Raw genomic sequence first — 20734 nt, forward strand, 5'->3', positions numbered from 1 at the left:
ATCGCCAAAATACAGAGAGAATCGTAGATAAAGGAACAAATAAAAGGAAATAAACGGAAGACCCCTTCCAAGTAATATAGTTTTTTAAAAAAATGAACTGGATGCCAGTCAACATCTCTCCCTCAGTCCATTCTTTCGGTGTATAGACACGCTGCAGAAAACACTACCTACCTACGTCGTCGTATAATAATTTTAATCGTCAGTGTAAAATGTTTTTCATAGCCGCAGTCATTTCTGTTTTTATTATTATTTGTATCTTAGATATTATTACACCGCATAAATATCCAATAGGTAAGACTTTAACTATATTATTATTATATTTTAATAGATTTAATATTATGTACACTAAACTATATATTAGGTGATTATAATATTATTTTAAGTTTTTATTATTTACATGATACAAATATGAAGCATATTTATGTAGGTAATTGTATACTTAATAATAAAGGTAACTAGTAGGTACCTACACATGTAATTAGAATATATTTTTTGTTGGATATTTTAGAATGATCAATAGGTATTTAAAACATATTTTTATCACTTTAATTTTCTAAGATTATAATTATTAATGTATTTACGAATTTTACTAAATTGATTAAATACATTAAACTCTGATATTTATCTTCAGCCAAATCCCTATTCGACGTTTTATTAAAATTGTATAAGCCAGCAGTAGTTTTATTTAAATAAATTCTACTATTTAATGTAATAATCATACTCTAACGATTTTTAACTAAAATTAATATTGAACTCTTTGACATTATACAAAATATATTTTTTTTATATCTAAATAATTATTAATTTGTAGGTTACTTTAACTAATAAAAAATATATTTTTTTAATAGTTACTTAGTTTTTTGTTGAGAATATGCATTAGTTTTAATTGACAAATAATTACAATTGAATATTTTATTATAAGCCCTACTTACAATTTTTGTTTGTCATTTCACTAAAAAATCTTCTCTTTAATTTTTGTATGTAAATTATGATTAAAAATATTCTTTGTAAGAAAAGCATGTACGTTATGCGTCATAATTTTTAGTTTTAAATTAATATATTGATAATATGCGGCATTAGGTTCAAATTAATTCGACAAAAAGTAATTTTTAAGATGTTGAACTGTTAATACGTAGAAAATCATATTCAAGGTCAACAGTGTTAAAAGAGGCCTAACTTTCTTATGGTAATGATTTTTTTATTGATCCGTTTCATATTACAACATAGTCACATAGGTTCATATAAGTTCCTATTAAAAACAAAGTATATGTAGTATGTACCAAAGAATATCGTGAATCGTGTGGGTGCTACTCGTTTAAAATAAAATGAATTCATTTTAAATTTTAATATTATTATATGCATACCAAACGGCAACAATGCACCTGCAGGTGGCTGGCATCTATAGGGGTGTATTGTTTGAGAATCATTAATTTAGGGAAGACAAAAAAGGAAAAAAAAAACCGTTGACCTAGAAACTAGTTATGATCTTGAGATAGGTCAGGTGTAAAGAGGATGTTTAACCCTACCTCGTTTATTTTCTAAAAGAAACAATGTGTATACATTATGTTGGGTGATCGCAGGTAATCGATAACAAATAATGGGTTTGTTATTTTCTTTCGTCTAACGGTCGTACCTAAAGATAAGCATTATGTTAGATACCTACAAGTTTTCATTGCCTTCAACAGTCATTGACTCCGTTATAGATTCCATTTTGTAATAATTTATTTTAATAAAATGTAAATAGTAAGTGTAAATTTAAACCTTAGATACTTAATAATGTTCTGGTTGTAGAACGATATATATGTGTTCAATAGTATATTTTTTTACCTATAGACTATAATCTATATACACACCTAAGCAAATCAAAATCTAGAACTAAGAAGTAGGTACATTTTATTCTTTTATTTTAAGCTTCATCGTCAATTTCGATTAAATATATTCATTTTATCGATTACTATAGTAATATAGTACCGTAACCAGATCCAAGAAGTGCTTTCACCCCTCCCGAAATCACAATTTTTTACTACAGTAAATATTATTATAATATACATGTTACACGTATATACACTATTATCACTTATCTAGTTCCTACCAGTTCGGAACATACACTGAAAATGACTATCTAACCTATATACTGCTATATTATCTCTATTGAATTAAACTATTTTGAAATAGTATTATTATTTTGGGTGCACAATGCACTTCAATGTTATAGACCAATACGCACTTCAGCACTTGAAAGGTTTGTGGAAATATAAAGAGACTTATTAATAGTAATTCCCAACTTCCCAAGTAAGTGAGATGCGTTCTATATAATGTATACCTATCTACTTAATATACAAATACTTGTGGAACTGTTAATTTTTTTTGGATGGTCTAATAGAATGTGAGATTTGATATAATTTTATTTACAAATAAATATAGAACATTAGAACAGAATTGTAAATAATAAAACTATAAATTATTAATTACTATTAAATGGATAAACTAAGACAATTAATGTTTACAGGCCCTACAAGAGTTCCTTTACTTGGCAACTATCTTGAAATTCGAAAACTCAGGAACGAATTAGGATTCTATCACTTGGTTTGGGATCATTTGGCCAAATGTTACGGTCAAGTGTTTTCTGTTAAACTTGGTCGAATAGAAGCAGTGGTTGTTTCTGGGTATGATGCAGTACGGCAAGTATTGTGCAAAGATGACTTTGATGGCCGACCAGATGGATTTTTTTTCAGATTCCGAGCTTTTTATAAGAGATTAGGTGAGTTTACCAAAACAAAATATTTCATTTTTTAATATTTAATATTAATATAAAACATTTAAAAATTAAGGCATAGTATTTGTGGATGGACCAACGTGGACAGAACAAAGAAAATTTTGCATGCAACATTTACGAAAGATGGGGTTTGGTGGTGATTTAATGGAAAGAATTATAATTGAAGAAGTTAACGATCTTATGTTAGATATATCGAGAAAATGTGAGGTATGTGTACCAATACATTTTTTACAAATTAAAAAAAGAATATTATATTATTATCACTGTGTTGAATTTCATTTTAGAATGGTAAACCAATTGAAGTTTATGGTTTATTCGACGTATCAGTTTTGAACGGTCTGTGGGCAATGTTAGCCGGTCATAGATTTGCATTAAATGACTCTAGACTTGCAAGACTTATGGAATTAGTACACGTCAGTTTCAGAATGTTAGATATGTCAGGAGGAATATTAAACCAGATGCCATTCATTCGGTTTTTAGCACCTAAATGTTCTGGATACAAATACCTCAAACAAATAATAAACGAGTTTTATACGTTCTTAAAAGTAATTTAAAATTAGTCAAGCATTTTTATTTTATTCATTAGACTCTATGAAATGCCCTATAGGAATCAGTTGAAGAACACAAATGCAAAGCAAATGATCAGGAAGATTTCATAAGTGCATTTTTAAAGGAAATTGAAAAAAATAAAGAATCTCCGGGGTCGTTTTCAGAAGAACAGCTTCTTGTTATTTTATTGGATTTATTTTTAGCTGGCTCGGAAACTACAAGCAGTATGTTATCATTCGTTATTTTACATCTCCTTAAACATCAAGATATACAAGCCAAAGTACACGCAGAGTTAGATGCGGTAGTCGGAGATCGAGAAATTCATCTTGCAGATAAAAACAGGTACAGAGCTAAAGGCTTACATAATCAAACTAAAAACAGTTTTTTTTTTTAAAAAAATTGGTAATTATAAACAGGTTGAATTATCTTGAAGCAGTATTAATGGAGGTTCAGAGACATAGTAATGTTGCGCCATTAGCAATCGCTCATAGAACTATTAGAAAAACCAGTCTACAAGAATACATAATACCAAAAGTATGCGATAGCACTGTTGTTAAATATCTATACTTAAGTATTGGAAATAATTATTGTAAGAACAATTTTTAGGATACATTAGTATTGGCGAGTATATGGAGTGTTCATATGGATGAACAGCATTGGGGTGATCCCAAAGTATTTCGACCGGAAAGATTTTTGGACAGTACAGGAAAAATTATAAATGACAGTTGGTTTATGCCGTTTGGCGTCGGTTAGTATATATTATAAATTGTTACTATCGTCATAAACAAAATATTTAATGGGTGGTTTTGAATTTTTAAACTGAAGGTAGACGAAGGTGTTTAGGCGAGATATTGGCCAAGACCAATATATTTATGTTCATCGCCAAATTAATTCAAAATTTTGAGATACGAATACCGCGCGGAGCCCAATTGCCAGATACGCCTCAAGAAGGTGTCACTATTTCTCCATCTCCGTTTACTGCCATTTTTATACCAAGACGTTGTTTAAGTCAATAAAATAACGTTTGATAACAGTTAAAATTTGTACCACGGATAATTCACCATCTTCAAAAAAAAATCAACAATACTTACTGTTATACCTATTATTATTAGGTATAAGCCTATAATAATATGTATCATTACAATTTACAATACCTACAGTTAAAATATTAAAATTATCATAACTTTTAAAATATATCATACCATATAGCCGTATAGGTTATTCATGTATTGTACAATCCAGATTCATTATTTTATGAAGACACAAATTTAGTTATTTACATACGCTATGTACCTAATATTTTTTATTTAATTAAAATATTAAAATGTATATGCTTATTTATTTTGTCAATAAAATTAATATAAGGAAGTAAGAGGGATTATAATTATTTGAAGCTATGAAAGAATGACTAAATGAGGAAACCGGAAAAATTAATTAAGTTATAAAAAACTGATTAAATAATAGAGACTGAGGAGCTCTTGTGTATGGCGGTGATATCCAGGGGTTGATACGTTATATTTGACTATTTATTTATAAGTAGGTATTGTTAATAGAGTACTTTTCATTCGATTCATACAACTAACGCCTACATGTAAAAAATCATATGAATGTTTCAGTTTAATCAATAACTGTACCTATATAGCTAATACTAATTTTGTATTAATTTTGTATTATTTTATTTTAATTATACAATGAACTTATAATTTTTTAGTATAAATTATTTATGTAATTTACTTATAATAATTAAGAACTTCACCAGTTGTCGTTTGCGCATCACTATTGTTAATTTTGACCTGTTTTGTTAGACAGTCGCGCATCGTTCGATTTTTCGGTTATACGTCGTTTGCGCATTAACAGTTTAAAAGGTCGTACATCATTTGCGTATCAATATTATTTAGCCGTAGAACTGAAAAAGATGTACATCCAAAAGCTCAAATTGTTTCCTAACTTTAATCTTAAAATGTACACGTTTCTAAATTACATTTTTAAAATATAGTATAGGGATTTCTGTTTTTAAATTTATTTGTACCGTAGTAATATTGTGTACGTCAACAACTAGATTACATTCATAAACTTAAGCTTAAATTTACCACCAGTGAAATAAACTGGTTTCATTTGGTAACAATAATGGGACATTACAATATGCCAAGTATTGATTCATTAATATTTTTAGTGCTGAATTAATTGATTTGTATACAATTAATTTTGTATTCATTTCTACTCAAACTTTAAGTATAGTTGCATTTTAACTATGACTATAATGTGTTTAATTTAAATGAATACAATTTATTTTTTATTCGTTTTCATTTTTACTCAAACTATAAGTATATTTTGTATTTGTATTTGTATTTTTTTTGAGTAAAAATGTAAATATATGTATTTTTATTATTTTTAAACTTATAAATCTTAAATTATTCATCATCCATAAACATTACACATTATGTAATATATTTTTTTTATACTCTTCTATTTCTCAGAATATTGATGCGCATTTGATGTACGATAATTTGGTGCAGGTAAACAGGCAATGCACAAATGATAATCGTACGGTGATGTGCAAATGATGAACTCATACCTATTAATTATAGTAGTTACTAGTTACCTATCTATTATATTAAATAAACGAATCAAATACACAATTAATAGTTCAATAAATTGTTATTGTTGTCTGTTGGAGAATATACATTTTTATTAGTACCTACGACCTACGTCCTACCTATGATTTATTTATACGTGACTGTGTTATTATTATTTGACCGTTTGGGTTAAACTTACGAATATAGGTACTTATATGACCGACCACTGACTAGAGGCCGTCTAAAGATTTTGTGTTCTAGGGTCAAATTAGTTATAGGGCACCTGAATTATCATTATATGATGAAATACAGAAATACGAGTCACTACAGCTCAGAGTTTTGTAAAATATTAGCAAATTTGACCAGTTAAGGCCATCACACTCGTCAGTCGTCACTCGTCATATCGCCAAATAGGTGTTAATGTATATAGACCTAATAAGATCTTATTTTAGGTAGGTCCATGTGTTAATTGTAACTATTATAGTTTTAACTTTAAAGTATTAAAATAATAATATTTTGTAACAATACTATAGCTGTGTGAGTGAAGGTACAACACTAAACAATGAATAGATAGGTAGATACCATATAGGCGTTACTATAGAGTATAGGCACTTTTGGCACTAAATTAGTCCACATTTTTAGGCCAGTAACTAATACTTACTATTAAAAAAAATGACATGAATTTATTTATTTGTTTAATTTTCTTATAACTCCGTGTGTCCTTGATCATCTGGATCATTGTCCAGAAACAAAATGAAATATAAATGTGAACACGTGTATCCATTCTCTACTTTTAATTAGTAATTACTAATTAATAATTCATAAATTAATATAGCCAATATAGGCAATTTTATATGCAAAGAATCAATTAATAAGACATTTGTTTCACCTATTTATGCAATGAAAAATTTCAAACATAAATAATTTTAGTCTGAATAAGGAGTGTACTATTAATTATATGCAAAAACAACTTTTAATAGAAAAATAATGAAAATCTAAATTTGAACTCATTTATACATAATAAACAGTTTTAAGTTATAAGTCAAACAACATCAGGGGTATAACTACTATAACTAGCATAACTGGTATAAGTATAATATCTTAGGTATACACTACATTTATACAAAAATTACACATGATAATAATTTGTGACATTATTTTCATTATACCTAATATATTATATTTTGTTATAGGCACACGGTAATACCTAATTAGGAGTATGAGACATGAGTATAGTGTATAGAGGTACATGTGTTCACATTTATATTTAATTTTTTCTCAGGGCTTTTTTTCCGTGGTCTTATTTTCCGCGATTATCTATGCTTGTGAGCCCGTGTATGTCACAACAACAAATTTCGTATTGAAAATACAATAAAAAAATATATTTTTTAGAGTTAGGAATCCGAGATTCAACTATTCAAGGAACTATATATTAATGATTTGCCTAATAAATATCCCCAGAAATAATAACCCCGGAAAAAATAACCCCATGAAAAAATAACCACGGAAAAAATACAATACAATTTCAATAATATAATAATAATTTAAAACAAATTTTCAATTTTTTCAGTCACGGTAAATAATAATATTTAAAAAAATATATAATATATATAATATTTATATCTATTTTATATTCGTTTTCTCAAATTAAAGGATATTTTTTTCAAAAACATGTCTACTTCAATTTCGTTTAAATTTAACCGTGCACACAAGGTTTTTAATCTCTTTTGAGCTGTTTTTGATTTAGAACATTTAGTTTTGGACTCACCTATAGTTTGCAAAGCAAGTTTTGCACGGTCAGCCGACAGTTCATTTTTTATTTTATTGATTAATGTCCAAATCGATGGATGTTTTACTCCGACTAAATGACTAGATCTATTGTTCCAGACAATATCTCGCAAATATTATTGGTACGTTGATTATTTTGTAGAGTTGTTTGGTGAACATTCCAAGTTTCCGGACGACCAAGAGGTATATTTAATTTTAAATAGTCAATACCTTCGTTTAATCTAGTTAGTAGCAAAAAAGCCAAATCATCTAACATACCACAAAAGTTATTAAAACTATCATCATCTTGATACCTCTTTTTTAACCCTAACTCCGCTAATTTCCTGTGAGTGCTCTGACAAAGATGGTAGCAACATCCATTTATTGTTAAATGTTCCCCTAATACATTTTTTGCGGCATTTATTAGTGCTTTTTCAAAATCAACTTTCAGGTATAGTGGATCTGGAAAAAACTTGTTCTTTTCACAAACTGAAAGAATAGCATGGAACATTATTTCGTAAATGCTTTGAGTTTTTTTTTCGAGTAGGCAGAAAAGAACCGTATGGAATTCATTATATTTTTTAATTCTTATAATGTATAATTGCAAAAAAAATTTCGGGGCCAATCCAAAGTTACCATCTGCATACCAGGTATTTGAACTTGCTGAGAGCTTCAAGTTACTTCTAGATCCAAAAATGATGACCTTTTCATTTTCTTCACTATGGTTATCAAATAATAAAAACGTATCATTTTCATAAATACTCCATTCACCTACAATACAATTATGATTATATTAATAATAAATATATTATGTTGATAATATAATTTTTTAATCATTTTTTTTATATTTTTTTATTTTTAGATTCTGAGCGGAGCGATTATTTGAAATTATTTATTGTACTAATTATTTTTTTAATATGTATTGATTTTCGTACACATATCAAATGTTAATATATTTTACTGTATTATTATTATTAATAATTACTTATAATATAATAATAATATAATGGAACAGCGTGTTTTGTGCCTGTTAGACCGAGTTTTGCTCCGTATATTAATAATAAATAAATAAATAATATTGTATCATAGTACAATATATACCTTCTATTTTTAAATCTGTTAGATTTTCAGGTACTATTGGAAAATTCTGAGTCCTTTGATTTTGAATTGTTTTTTTAATAGATTTTTCTTTCGGAAGTTCTTCAAGAATACTTTCCGAAACACCCGTCATAGCTTCTGGAAATAATTGTGCTGGCGTAGACTTCGTTATTTTAGCCCGTGTTTTAATTTGCACTTTAATTTTTGCGGCATCAATTTCATTTTGACATGAAAGATGATTATGTTCATGATCAATTTTAATTAAACGTTTTTTATCCAGGGAAGTTTTTAAAATACATGGACATTTGTGGCTATTTTTTTTGCAGCATTTCCACCTTATAAAATGTAAACACTCTTTGTGTACAACATACATATACTTTTTAAATGCCAACTTTTCTTTGCCCTTCTGGCTCTCGAAAATATTTAGAGTATCCATAACACTATTCGAATAGAAATTACAACAAAGCACAGAGAAATATACAATACACGAAAGCACACTGTAGCCTGTAGGACACTGTAACACACACAGGACTTGACAAATTTTATAAATTACCGCTTCTATCAGAACATTAAAGATAAAGGAACCTTTCTTATCCATCATAATATGTTCACATTGTCGCTGTACTTACCTTGTTATTATATATCTGATCAATATGGCCGTGCTCTGAATCGTTTTTATCGTAGGTAATCAATAATTTATCATTGAATCTAAAATTAACGTTATTTGTGGGAATATAACAATTGTACGTAGGTAATAGGTATGTTATTCATTTTGTCTCATAATCTCATATGGGATTTTTTTTTCCGTGGTTATTTTTTCACGGGGTTATTTTTTCAGGGTTTTTTTTTCGGGGTCTAAATTTCCGGAGTTATTTTTTCCGGGGTTATTTTTTCGCGGTACCATATTAATACAGGTTCGGTCAGCGCAGAAACGGATCCAGAGGGGCCAGACATATTATTTTCCAATTTTTTAAAATAATTCTACAGATCCTGTAGATATTACTATATTTCAAATTACATAAATGTAAACCACCATTGAAAAATCCTGAGTACGCCATTGGGGTGAAGTATTATTATCTGGATGGACACAAGTCCATTTGGATTTTTTTTGGAGATCCTGAAAAATTGTTCTAAAATGAAACCTGTAGTAGCAAAATGGTCCTGTTGCCCAACCACCCTGAACAGTATTGGATATGAATGATATGATTATAGTATTATATACGCAGCCTAAAGTTCAACCATATTATGTGTAATGTACAACTTCTACGACTGTTAGATACATTAAAACAATTAATAACAGATTAATGTTGTGAACTACATTCAAAATCAAACTTAAAATGAAGTACCTACCTAAAAGCTTGATCATCAATGTCAATGTCTCAAAATTCTTTATTATGTCATCTGTCACAACTTAGAAGTTTGAAAAACGAGCTTATTTTATGATACTTTTAATACCTATGTAATCTTGTTATTTATTGTGGATTTGAAAATTGTTGACATTTTTTTTTACCGAATATCAAATAAATAAAAACTATACTGGTCGTTGTAAATAAATGTATAGGTACCTATTACCTAGCACCTGGACCTAGGTACCTAATACCTATACAAAAGTTAAGTTCACTTTAGAAATGGCTAACTGATATTATTATGTTATTATTTATTATCATGTCTATCAGTTTATGGATATCATAATCAGAACAAAAACACCTAACTTGTCGAACTACACTACGTGTAAAAAGCGGATAAGTAAAAAAAATCATATCTTTAAGCACCATAAAGATGTGATATCATAAATAAATGTTAAGTAAATTTAATTAACGTACACTTATTTTGTTTCAATATTGACAATATTTAATTTACTCGGAAAGAAATGATATACTTTATATGAAGCGACACACGAAATAAAGTGAACAAAATCAACAAAAGGCATTAGAAGTACATTATAATTTAAAATATTTTAATAGATATTTCTACTCAAAATAATTTCTAGACAAGTAAATAAATTATTGAAGCGAAATAAGTGTACTTTAATTCAATTTATTTAGAATTTATTTATTTACAGTTTTTCTGGGGAATTTATTTTATCACAATAATTTTTTATTCAGTAAATACTTTTTTTAGTTCGATTTCGATGATTTTTGTAAAAGGATCATCTGCTCAATTTGTCTGATTTTTCCCCATTTATTCGTTATTAATTGATTGAGTAGGTAATTAGTTAGGTCCGGTTAAAAAAACACCAAAATGTACACTGTTTAAATGGGCAACTACTTCGAGATAATATTATACTCTAGAGTACAACAGCTGTTGTGCCGCCACTATTTTTTTATAATTTAACTTACAATTTTAAATATGTATTAAAATACAAGATTATGAGATTTATGCCACATTTAATAATACCTACTTATAACTTATGTTAAATAATAATTATATATTCAAAATACATCATAACCACAATTATAAATGAAATCATTTTATGTACCCATAATAGACATATTATGTAAACAACAATTGTTGTTGTATATGTCTATGTATATACCATGGTTTATATACTTCAATAGTTATCAGTAATTATACTGATAAATAACTATTTTTACCGCCAATTTTTATACTTGATTACAGATTCTTATATAATGTTAATATATTATTATTTTATACTCATTGAACATCGTTGAATTAGAAAGTAATGAACACAGTAATAATTTTAACTCATATATTTAATAAATTTCAATAAGATATAAATTTTTAAAGCCCTTGTTATGATTTTAATTTTTTATTTGTTAGTGTTTATTATTGATGTTTGACTTTAAATACTACACATATATCAGTTAAATTTACAGTTCTAATACATTTATATTTTATATGCCTACATTGGTGTATTTAAAATAATATTTTGTTAGTTTTATGGAATAGATTCATTCAAATTAATTTAAAAAAATGAATACTCTCGATGTTATATCATCGTCATGTGATTTATTCAGAAGAGGAAGGTTTACAGATTGTTGCGACCTTATTCAATTGCATGTTGATAATTGTCATTTACAAAAAATTACTATTCATGACGAAGTTGAGTTTATCATTCTTAGAAACAATTTACTCGTTTGTAATTCTCTGGTATGTATCAACTATGCATATTGACATTTGAATTTATTTTGAATTTATTTAACTGTTTTGGTAGAGGATTTTACCAGAAATTAGTACTGAATATGTTGGGAAGATGACTGAATTTATGAATATTTCTCAACTGTTTTTATATGAAAAACATATTCCATTGGAACTGCGGATCAATTTTGTTTATAATACTCTGCATTGGTACTGGTTAAAACCAATTGACATTCCTGATTATTGTTATAATAAAATAATGACATTAGTCAATGAATCATTGCATGAAGGTTGGTATTTTTTAATAAAAATATCAATAATTCACTGATTACTATACTAAACTTAATGAAATACCAACCATTTTCAGTATTACATGAAAATGGAAAAAGTATTGTAAATTTGGGATCACATATCGGCAACGAACAAGATATACTTAATAGCCTTGAATGCCTGTCCAATGGGTTTCTTGGTTTAGAGCCAATACTAGTTGTCCAATGTTTGGAAATCTCACAGATATTACTATTAATTTTTTTGTCTCAACGTAGTTTTACTTCACTCTTAGTAAATTTTACAATGGAATTGATAAATCAAGTCAAAACTATAACATGCGCTTTTAAAGTTAAAAAACCAAATCATGTTGCTAACTGTTTTAAATTAGGACTTTCAAAAATCAATGTTTTTCTGGATACAGAGCACATGAGAACAATAATTACTAGTGGACATGTGGCCTTGTGTATAAGACACATTTTAGAAAATCAACATCAACAAGCCTTGTCCACACTGAACACAATAGAACAATACGTGAATCAAAATGATGAATTTTTTTGTTTGTTGTGCTATTTAAAGGCTCTTGCAAATTTCAATTTAGAACAGTTTGAAATTACATTATGTTATTTATCGCAAATGGTTAAATGCCTGATGGAACCGTTTATTAAATCAAGGTGCTATTTATTGCTTGGAAGAACTCATTTAAAAATGGGTAATAGTGATTTGGCAATACAGTCATTGGAGGAATTAAAAGAATCAGAATTTAATAATATAATGGCTTATTATGTGTCACAGCATTATGGAATGAATAACATGCAGTTTATGCAAATGGTGGTGTTGGAACAGGCTATTAAGGTAATGTTAATAACAATATTTAAAATACATAATCCTATATGATAATTAAAAGTGGCTGTTTAGGGAGATTTTGATGGACATAAAGGGTACGAAGAATTATCCAACAGTTACACTACAAAGGTACTTATTATTTTACACCCTCAACCAGATTTGACTAAAAAACAATTACTTTACTTGGCAGCAAAAAAAAAATATGAACATACTGTATGTACTTTTTAAAATTATTGTTTTTACCCTTAGATGCATACTGATCATTTTAAATGATATTTTTAGAGTTATAATCTAGCAGCTTCTACTTATTTAAGTATTTTAAACCTGGATGAGGTTGATCAATATGTTTCTGACTTGGTAACAATTCCACCAATGTTTATGCTCAAACACGAAGCGGCTGTAGCTCTGTTAAAAGCTCGTAAACCAGAAGAAGCTTTTAAACTATGTCAATCTTTGATTGAAGAATATGAACCAGGATACGGCATGTGGAAGAGTGGTTCATTCTGGGCTGATGAACTGAATGGTTATAATTTTAATGTAGTTGGAACTATGTTATTGGCTGAAACGGGTTTCAATAAAAATACTGATATGGTTTTGGAAGCGCTAAACAAGTAGATTTTTATTTCCTAATTGTATGGATGTTCTTTAGTTCATTTTATAATAATTCTTATTCAAGGTCGTTTAATTGTCTGTATGCTAAAATCAGTTTTGATTGTCTGACGGAACCTAATGACCACGAAGAAGAAAGTACAACTTTGCGACGAATCCTCATAGGTAAAATATTATTACTTAAAGCAACAATTTTAAGTAAATTAAATAAAGAAGAGGACTGCGAAGCTGCATTCAAAAAGGCACTTACATATAATACTGGTAAATTTAAAAATAAATCTTAGACATATAACTAGTGAACCACAATATAAAATATTTAAAATAAATGTAATATATAATTTATATTCATTGTATATTTGCTTTAAAATTCTTATTTATCTATATTCATCTTATATATATCTTAAATTATATTTGGTAACTTTTAAAAATAAACTAAGATTGAAGTGTTGAAATGACTATGATAGATAAAATATATTGTTATTTTATCTATATACATATTTCAAGTTAAAAAGATGAATGTAAATTTTAAAATATAAAATTTGCATACCTGGTAGTGTATAAAAAGAGTTCTGTTATAGTAAACGTAACAGGAAATGTACCTATTATTTATACTTACAATAAAGATAACAAAGTCCGTTGTTAAAATGATATATCATTCAAGTGATTTCTGTTGAAACATTTTTTTTTTTAGGAGATGAAGATATTGTATATTTATATTCAAAATGGTTAGAACATAAAGGGAAGTTATTAGAATCAATGAAGGTTCGTGATCAATTTGATCGAAACAAAATTAATACAATTACGTGTGATAATATTGTTATGACTTTTGTTTTGGAAAATAAGCATGGCCTTGAAGACACAATAATTGGTGAAAATGTGATGGATGACTTATTTGCTAGCCCTGATGATAAATCTATGGACCTAGACAATGAAATGGATCCAGCTGATGATGATATTTTTAATAACTTGTTTTTGGACTAAAATAATTTTAAAAAAGATTTTAGCTGAAACATATGTATTTATTATTTTTGATTTGAGTTTTGTAATTACTAAATAAAAACGTTTTTTTTTAGGTTTATAATTTAAACAAATATTTTTATAATTCCAGCTGTCTATAGTAGAGGGGTTAAAGCCTGTATATATCTGTGTATCTAAATACTCATGAGCTTGAATACTCATATATTTAAATAATGAAAAGTAAATATAATAAATAATACAGAGTTTATTTATTTTTACATTATATTATGATAAATAATTATTATATTTTAAGTTTATCTGAATTCTAAATTATTATACAGATGTTTGTTAAATACACTGATATCCACAAGTATTAAATACACAGGGTTTATTTATTTTTTATAATCCGTGTACCTGTGATATTTTAATACCCATTCACAACCACGACCTCTAGTCTATGATAACATAATTATACATTAAATGATAAATATTACATATACAAATTGTAGCACAGTATAATTGGTTTTACAGTAGCACCCTTCATCTGATTTTTTTTAGTCTACTGGCACATGTCTAGTTTTCTGTCCATAACAAAAAACCAAATTAATAAGAGTAATCCCCAAATTAATTTAAATTATTTGTGTGATATTAAATTATAATGGCACTTTGAATTTGAACGTAATAATACAACCTGACCAACATTTTAAAGCTTCAATTTAAATTAATATCAATATAGTTACACATCAACGACGTTGAAACATGGATCATTTTAATCATAACATTTTTTGAATGACGATTTACTAGGTTGGCTTAAATAATGATTTCAACTCCTTAAAAAATAGTGCTATAGATTTATTCTCAAAAAAAAATTTAATAAAATTACCACACACCAAAAGTGTAACAAGTAATAACTTAAAAAGTTATAACATAAAAAAATAAACTAATATTTGATTTTTAAAACACCCTCATTATTAACAACAATATACTATGTATACTTAAACTATAGTAACAATATAAAAATACATCATAAAATAATAATACAGAAAAACAAATTTTAAATACCATTCATCAGTACATAATATGCTCCTTCTGAATTGATTCAAATTTTTAATTTTAAAATAATATTCTCTATATTAATTCATTGAAATTTAACTTATAAGGTTATTTTATTCAATTTTAATCCAATCTTTAGGATTTTTTAGAACTTCTGTTAATTTTCCTTCTCTACTATTAGGATCTGGATTGTGCATATACATCCAGTTCTATAATAAAATAAATTAGTATATTATTATCATGTGTGTTTCAAACTACAATATAGTTTATAATTTAATAATAATATATTCATGTAATACATATTTTTATCCACGCCAATGTTCAAAATATTAATATTAAAAAAAAAGACACTGACATTTTACTATTCTAAACAAACCAATATACATAATATAAATAATAGTTATACTATTGATTAACAAGAAATTATAGACAAATAAATGTTACAAACTTACTGCAGTTAAAGGAAGTGACATAAGAATACTTTCATATCTAGCTCCAGGCGTGTAGAGACCGAATTTTGTACCTCTGTCATAAATCAAATTGAATTCAACATACCGCCCACGTCTTAGCAATTGCCATTCTCTTTCTTTGTCACTATACAAATCATTTTTATGCTTTTGTACTATAAATAAAATATGATTATATTAGTACTTTATACAATTTCATAATTAAATACTAAATACCTAATGGTAAATATGAAGGGATAACTGCTTGGGCACAACTCTTTACAAAACTGAATGTAGATGGAGTGTCCAAATCGTCAAAAAATATACCACCTACTCCTCTTCGTTCTCCTCTGTGTGGTATATTAAAATAGTCATCACACCAACGTTTAAATTTAGGATAGTATGCTTTGTCATGTTGATCACAAGCATTTTTTAATGAACGATGAAAATGGACTGCATCTTCCTCATTCAAATAATAAGGAGTTAAATCAGTACCTCCACCAAACCACCACTGCAATAATTTACACAATTATAAAACCATAATACATGATTATTATTACCATTATACCATTGTATTTAATGATTTAATTTTATAATACATCTATAATATTGTGACAGTTAATAAACTAATCACAACTTTATAGAAACATAGATTATAACAAGCTGGGTTGTGAATTTAATGTACTAAAAAACAACGAGGCATGCACAAAAAGTTTAAATAAAATGTGAAGTTCTGCAAAATAAATGTAACACAAATTAATTTATAATTAGATTTATAGCTTGAACGGTATGCAAATAAATTATAATATGCATTTGTTTATAGAAATATTTCAAACTAATAAGCTTTTTGTAATAAAATATCAAGAGTAGTAATATCTATCGGTATAAAATGCCAAACTTAAATTTGTCTCCTTAATAGGAAATAATATTATTTAAAAAATGAATAGGTGCATACTTGTATGCAGTTATGTTTTATACATGTCTAAAATATTAAAAACATTCAAAATACAATTTTTCCTGAGGATAGTAATATTTTCAATTTGTATTTCACTTAGTTTCAAAAATAAGAATGAAATTCAGAGATATCCAAAATATTATTCAATTTATACCCCAGGTAATAAGTGATAATATTTATTACATATTATATACCTCTATTGTATTATCAGGTAGAGTGACTTCAAAGTACCTATAGTTAAAATGTATAGTAGGTACATAAGGATTGCGTGGATGTATCACTGCACTGACACCTGCAGCAAAGAATGGAAGTATTTGGCCACCTTTAAAATTTTTACCTCTGAAATATAATAAACTATAAGTTAAAAAAAAAAAATTGGTTTACACATACAGATTGAAGATGATAAGTGTATCAACATATACAATTTTTAGCGTACCATACATAATATACAGATTGTTAATTAAATACTCAATTAAATATTTATATGTTTTTATGTCTCATATATGAAAAAAGGTACTAAGTAAAATAGTTAAATCTATAGTTAAATTTAAAAAATGACGTTTGAAATTGTGTAGGTTATTTTGTAAATGGTTAAATATTATAATTTTAATTTAAAAAATAAAAAATAAAAATAAGAATACTAATAAATACAAGATACAACATTTCTATTTAAAAAGAAAAATGGGTCCAGTACTCAAATGTCTTAAGTGTAACTAGGATATCAAACAAAATTCATTTTGAATACAAAATGTAGGTACAACTATTTATTATAAGATAAATAGTATATTATAGTACTATTTATAACTAATGGTACAACTACACAAGTATCCAAAGACAAATTGTTGTACATACTTTAATTGAGTAAATCCTGCAATAATACAAACAAAATACACTAGAATATCCTCAATCGGTGGTCAGTAACCAGAGTACCCCAGTAGTACAGGCTTATACATTAGAGGAAAAAATTAGGATTATAATTTATAATTAATACTAAAGGCTGACCGGAACTTACTGCAGTAAGTATAAAAAAAAGTTGTTATACTTTGTAAGGCTGAGTATATAAAGATTTCATCAAAACATGTCTAAAAAATTAGAATAATTTCTTTTTGATTATGATTTAAGACTAAAAGTTATCAACACATAGGTCAAATATTGATATCCGTGGATATTTAAGACCTCATCAAATGTATTATTAAAGTTTTAAACACATATTATGAAAATAATGATTGAATATTTTACATATTGAGTTATAAATGCTTATGCTAGATGTTCTTAATCAAAGCATTTATTTTACTCATAGATAACTCAAAGAATTGTCATTCGTATATCCAAGAAAATGTTTAATTTAAAGGTGGTACTGGGGTATAAAAATATTGATAACCATTGCTGTAAAATAATCATATAAAGGTCAGAAAATGATACTAATAATCAACTAAACAGAGATTTCTAAGTAACACAGATAAAATAAGGAGTTCCAACATTGGGCTTAATGGCAGAGAATTTATTAAATATTAGGGATGGATCAAACTTAAGTTTTTATGATAGCAAACTAAATTTTTTGTCTAACTGTTCAAATTTGAATTTATTCTAACTTTTATAAATTTAACCATCATACATTTTTAAATTAAATAGTGCTAACTCATAGTTTACACTTAATAAAAAAAATTACAACTAATCTGATGCCATGCTAAAAAATTTCAGACTTGATTATCCTCAAATATTATTTAAGATGTTTGAATTCAAATTTAAAATTTTCTCCAATCAAATTTTTTTAAGTTAAATGTGTTTTAGAGAGATTTTTATATTTATGTATGTATGTCACATCCACTTAATGAAATCACTCATTTCAAAAAGTGGACATCCACATACTACATTGTATAAACAATTTTTTTCCTTTTCATGAAGTGGATGAAATTCATTTTTTGTGTATTATTATTATACACGAGTATATTTGGTATTAGGTAATTGAACGATTTGTACTAATTTTTATGAAATTATCTGAGTATTTATCGGTAATTGTGTATTAAATAAATAATAAAATATAAAATAAAGCTTAAGAAATTATATGATTTAATTTTCATATTTCATTATATTTTATGGAAAAAAGATTATTATTATTATTATATTATATTAGGTATATCCAGCAACTATCATATGCAATAATAATATTACACAATGTGGAGAAAATTTATTTCATCCACTTCATGAAAAGGTTAAAAAATTGTCCATATAATGTAGTAAAATGTTATTTTCACTAAATGGATACATTTTGTGAAGTGGATGTCCACTTCATGAAATGAGAAATTTCACTAAACGGACGAGACATATTTATTTATACATAATATTACCTACATATTAGGCATTTTATTTACAATTACCTAGCTCTCATCTGATCGATGGCTCTTGGAGGTAAATTACCATGAACTACAGAAACATTAACACCAGCTTTTTCAAAAACTTCTCCTTCCTGCATTACACATGTAACTCCACCACCACCTTCAGGTCTTAACCATCGATCTACTTTGAACTTTTCTTTTGGTTCTTCTTTTTCAAGTGCTCGACAAAATTCAGCCTATAAAAAACATTTTAATAAAGTAGTATATTAACAAAAATAAACTTTCATAAATTTGTAGTTATTTACTTGTATATCCATAATCATAAGTTCCATAATTGTTTTCATATCTTCAGGTCTACTTTTTAATGTTTGTGAGTCTGTAACAGTGTCTGCCATAAATTTGTCAATAGCCAATGATTTTGCTGTTACAGTACTGTATGATATGCCCAGCGCAATAAGTGTCCCAGGGATTAATCTACAATTGATGAACATAAAAGATTGTATAGCAATATTATTTTTAATTGTTCATACATAACACATTAAAAATTAAAAGCTATACAACAAAGTTCTGACCTCAGTACCAAAATCTATGTTATATCAACTCTTTGTGACCTAGACTAGACATATTATTTTTTACAAGCACTTACCTGAATTTTTTGTCATCCTTCATTTTTAAGCACGTCGCCGTGTAAACGGTCTTAATGGTGGAAGATACGATTTTCAATATCATCGTTTCGACGTCGTATGTCACAAATGCCTAATATACAATTATTAAAACACAGCTTGAAACGTAACCGCTGTTCCAAAGCACAAAAACTGTAATTAAAAAATAATTCTCGTGACTACGATTGTGAGAAAGTTAAGTACTTATTGCTCATTGGTCTGTCACTCGTGACAGCATAGACATTTTATATAATCTATAATATTATCATATATCACAATTGTCATTGGCACGACGTATTGCGTCCTTAATAATAAATAATAATATTATAACCCGTGCCCCGAATCCCGAAGTTGAAGATGTGCACGTTGAGTACGACAAATGACTATACGGAAATATTTCATGTAATCGTGTATTTGTGTTATCCCGGTCATGATAAAAGATATTGATAATGCCGCGGGCACGTTTCGAAAAACTAATCAGTGATAGTGTGATACTGATAGTGTGTAGCAATCTACTCGTACACGGCTGGTGTAGTGGACTACGTGATGTATATCACGTCGGTACAGAATAATTCCGTGACGTCATGAGTTGGGAAAAAGACTTATCTACTTAGAAAGTAAGAACACAGGTCACAGACTTCATGAAAATTGTCTGTGGTAAGAATGTAAGGTACATATTACAAATATTATATAGTATTATAGACAATATAACTATGACTATAAATTGTCTATTAGTAT

At 27.3% G+C, this 20734-nt stretch overlaps 3 protein-coding genes across 4 annotated transcripts; 2 read left to right on the forward strand and 1 right to left on the reverse strand.

The window, feature by feature from the left end:
* Window positions 1–209: 209 nt before the first annotated feature.
* LOC111035960 (methyl farnesoate epoxidase-like) lies at window positions 210–4794 on the forward strand. Its single transcript, XM_022317804.1, has 8 exons — window positions 210–291; window positions 2510–2761; window positions 2832–2983; window positions 3061–3321; window positions 3384–3667; window positions 3742–3859; window positions 3932–4073; window positions 4151–4794. Exons 1-8 carry the CDS (start codon window positions 210–212, stop codon window positions 4339–4341), a joined length of 1482 nt encoding a protein of 493 aa, XP_022173496.1. The 3' UTR covers window positions 4342–4794.
* Window positions 4795–11395: 6601 nt separating this feature from the next.
* LOC111035945 lies at window positions 11396–15046 on the forward strand. 2 transcript variants are annotated; one of them, XM_022317784.1, is made up of 8 exons: window positions 11396–11877; window positions 11942–12155; window positions 12233–12987; window positions 13051–13191; window positions 13261–13589; window positions 13655–13848; window positions 14279–14349; window positions 14431–15046. In XM_022317784.1, exons 1-8 carry the CDS (start codon window positions 11701–11703, stop codon window positions 14566–14568), a joined length of 2019 nt encoding a protein of 672 aa, XP_022173476.1. In that variant the 5' UTR covers window positions 11396–11700; the 3' UTR covers window positions 14569–15046. The 2 variants fall into 2 exon arrangements, with proteins under 2 accessions (XP_022173476.1, XP_022173475.1); XM_022317783.1 differs by having other exon boundaries at window positions 14279–15046.
* Window positions 15047–15375: 329 nt separating this feature from the next.
* On the reverse strand, window positions 15376–20364 carry LOC111035946 (oxygen-dependent coproporphyrinogen-III oxidase). Its single transcript, XM_022317785.1, has 8 exons — window positions 20201–20364; window positions 19981–20130; window positions 19640–19808; window positions 19377–19570; window positions 17193–17337; window positions 16281–16554; window positions 16050–16219; window positions 15376–15806 (listed from the first exon to the last, which is right to left on the reverse strand). Exons 2-8 carry the CDS (start codon window positions 20061–20063, stop codon window positions 15711–15713), a joined length of 1131 nt encoding a protein of 376 aa, XP_022173477.1. The 5' UTR covers window positions 20064–20130; window positions 20201–20364; the 3' UTR covers window positions 15376–15710.
* Window positions 20365–20734: the final 370 nt, after the last annotated feature.

This window comes from Myzus persicae, unplaced genomic scaffold (assembly GCF_001856785.1).
Source record: "Myzus persicae strain clone G006 unplaced genomic scaffold, MPER_G0061.0, whole genome shotgun sequence".
NCBI classification, from domain to species: domain Eukaryota; kingdom Metazoa; phylum Arthropoda; class Insecta; order Hemiptera; family Aphididae; genus Myzus; species Myzus persicae.

Coding starts and splice junctions, on each gene's coding strand:
- LOC111035960 (XM_022317804.1), top strand. CDS start 210: ATGTTTTTCATAGCCGCAGTCATTTCTGTTTTTATTATTATTTGTATC. Junction 3,668..3,741: donor CATCTTGCAGATAAAAACAG/GTACAGAGCTAA, acceptor AATTATAAACAG/GTTGAATTATCTTGAAGCAG. Junction 4,074..4,150: donor GTTTATGCCGTTTGGCGTCG/GTTAGTATATAT, acceptor TTTAAACTGAAG/GTAGACGAAGGTGTTTAGGC.
- LOC111035945 (XM_022317783.1), top strand. CDS start 11,701: ATGAATACTCTCGATGTTATATCATCGTCATGTGATTTATTCAGAAGA. Junction 11,878..11,941: donor TACTCGTTTGTAATTCTCTG/GTATGTATCAAC, acceptor CTGTTTTGGTAG/AGGATTTTACCAGAAATTAG. Junction 13,590..13,654: donor GTTTTGGAAGCGCTAAACAA/GTAGATTTTTAT, acceptor TTCTTATTCAAG/GTCGTTTAATTGTCTGTATG.
- LOC111035946 (XM_022317785.1), bottom strand. CDS start 20,063: ATGATATTGAAAATCGTATCTTCCACCATTAAGACCGTTTACACGGCG. Junction 19,571..19,639: donor TTATGATTATGGATATACAA/GTAAATAACTAC, acceptor TGTTTTTTATAG/GCTGAATTTTGTCGAGCACT. Junction 15,807..16,049: donor TGTCACTTCCTTTAACTGCA/GTAAGTTTGTAA, acceptor ATTTTATTATAG/AACTGGATGTATATGCACAA.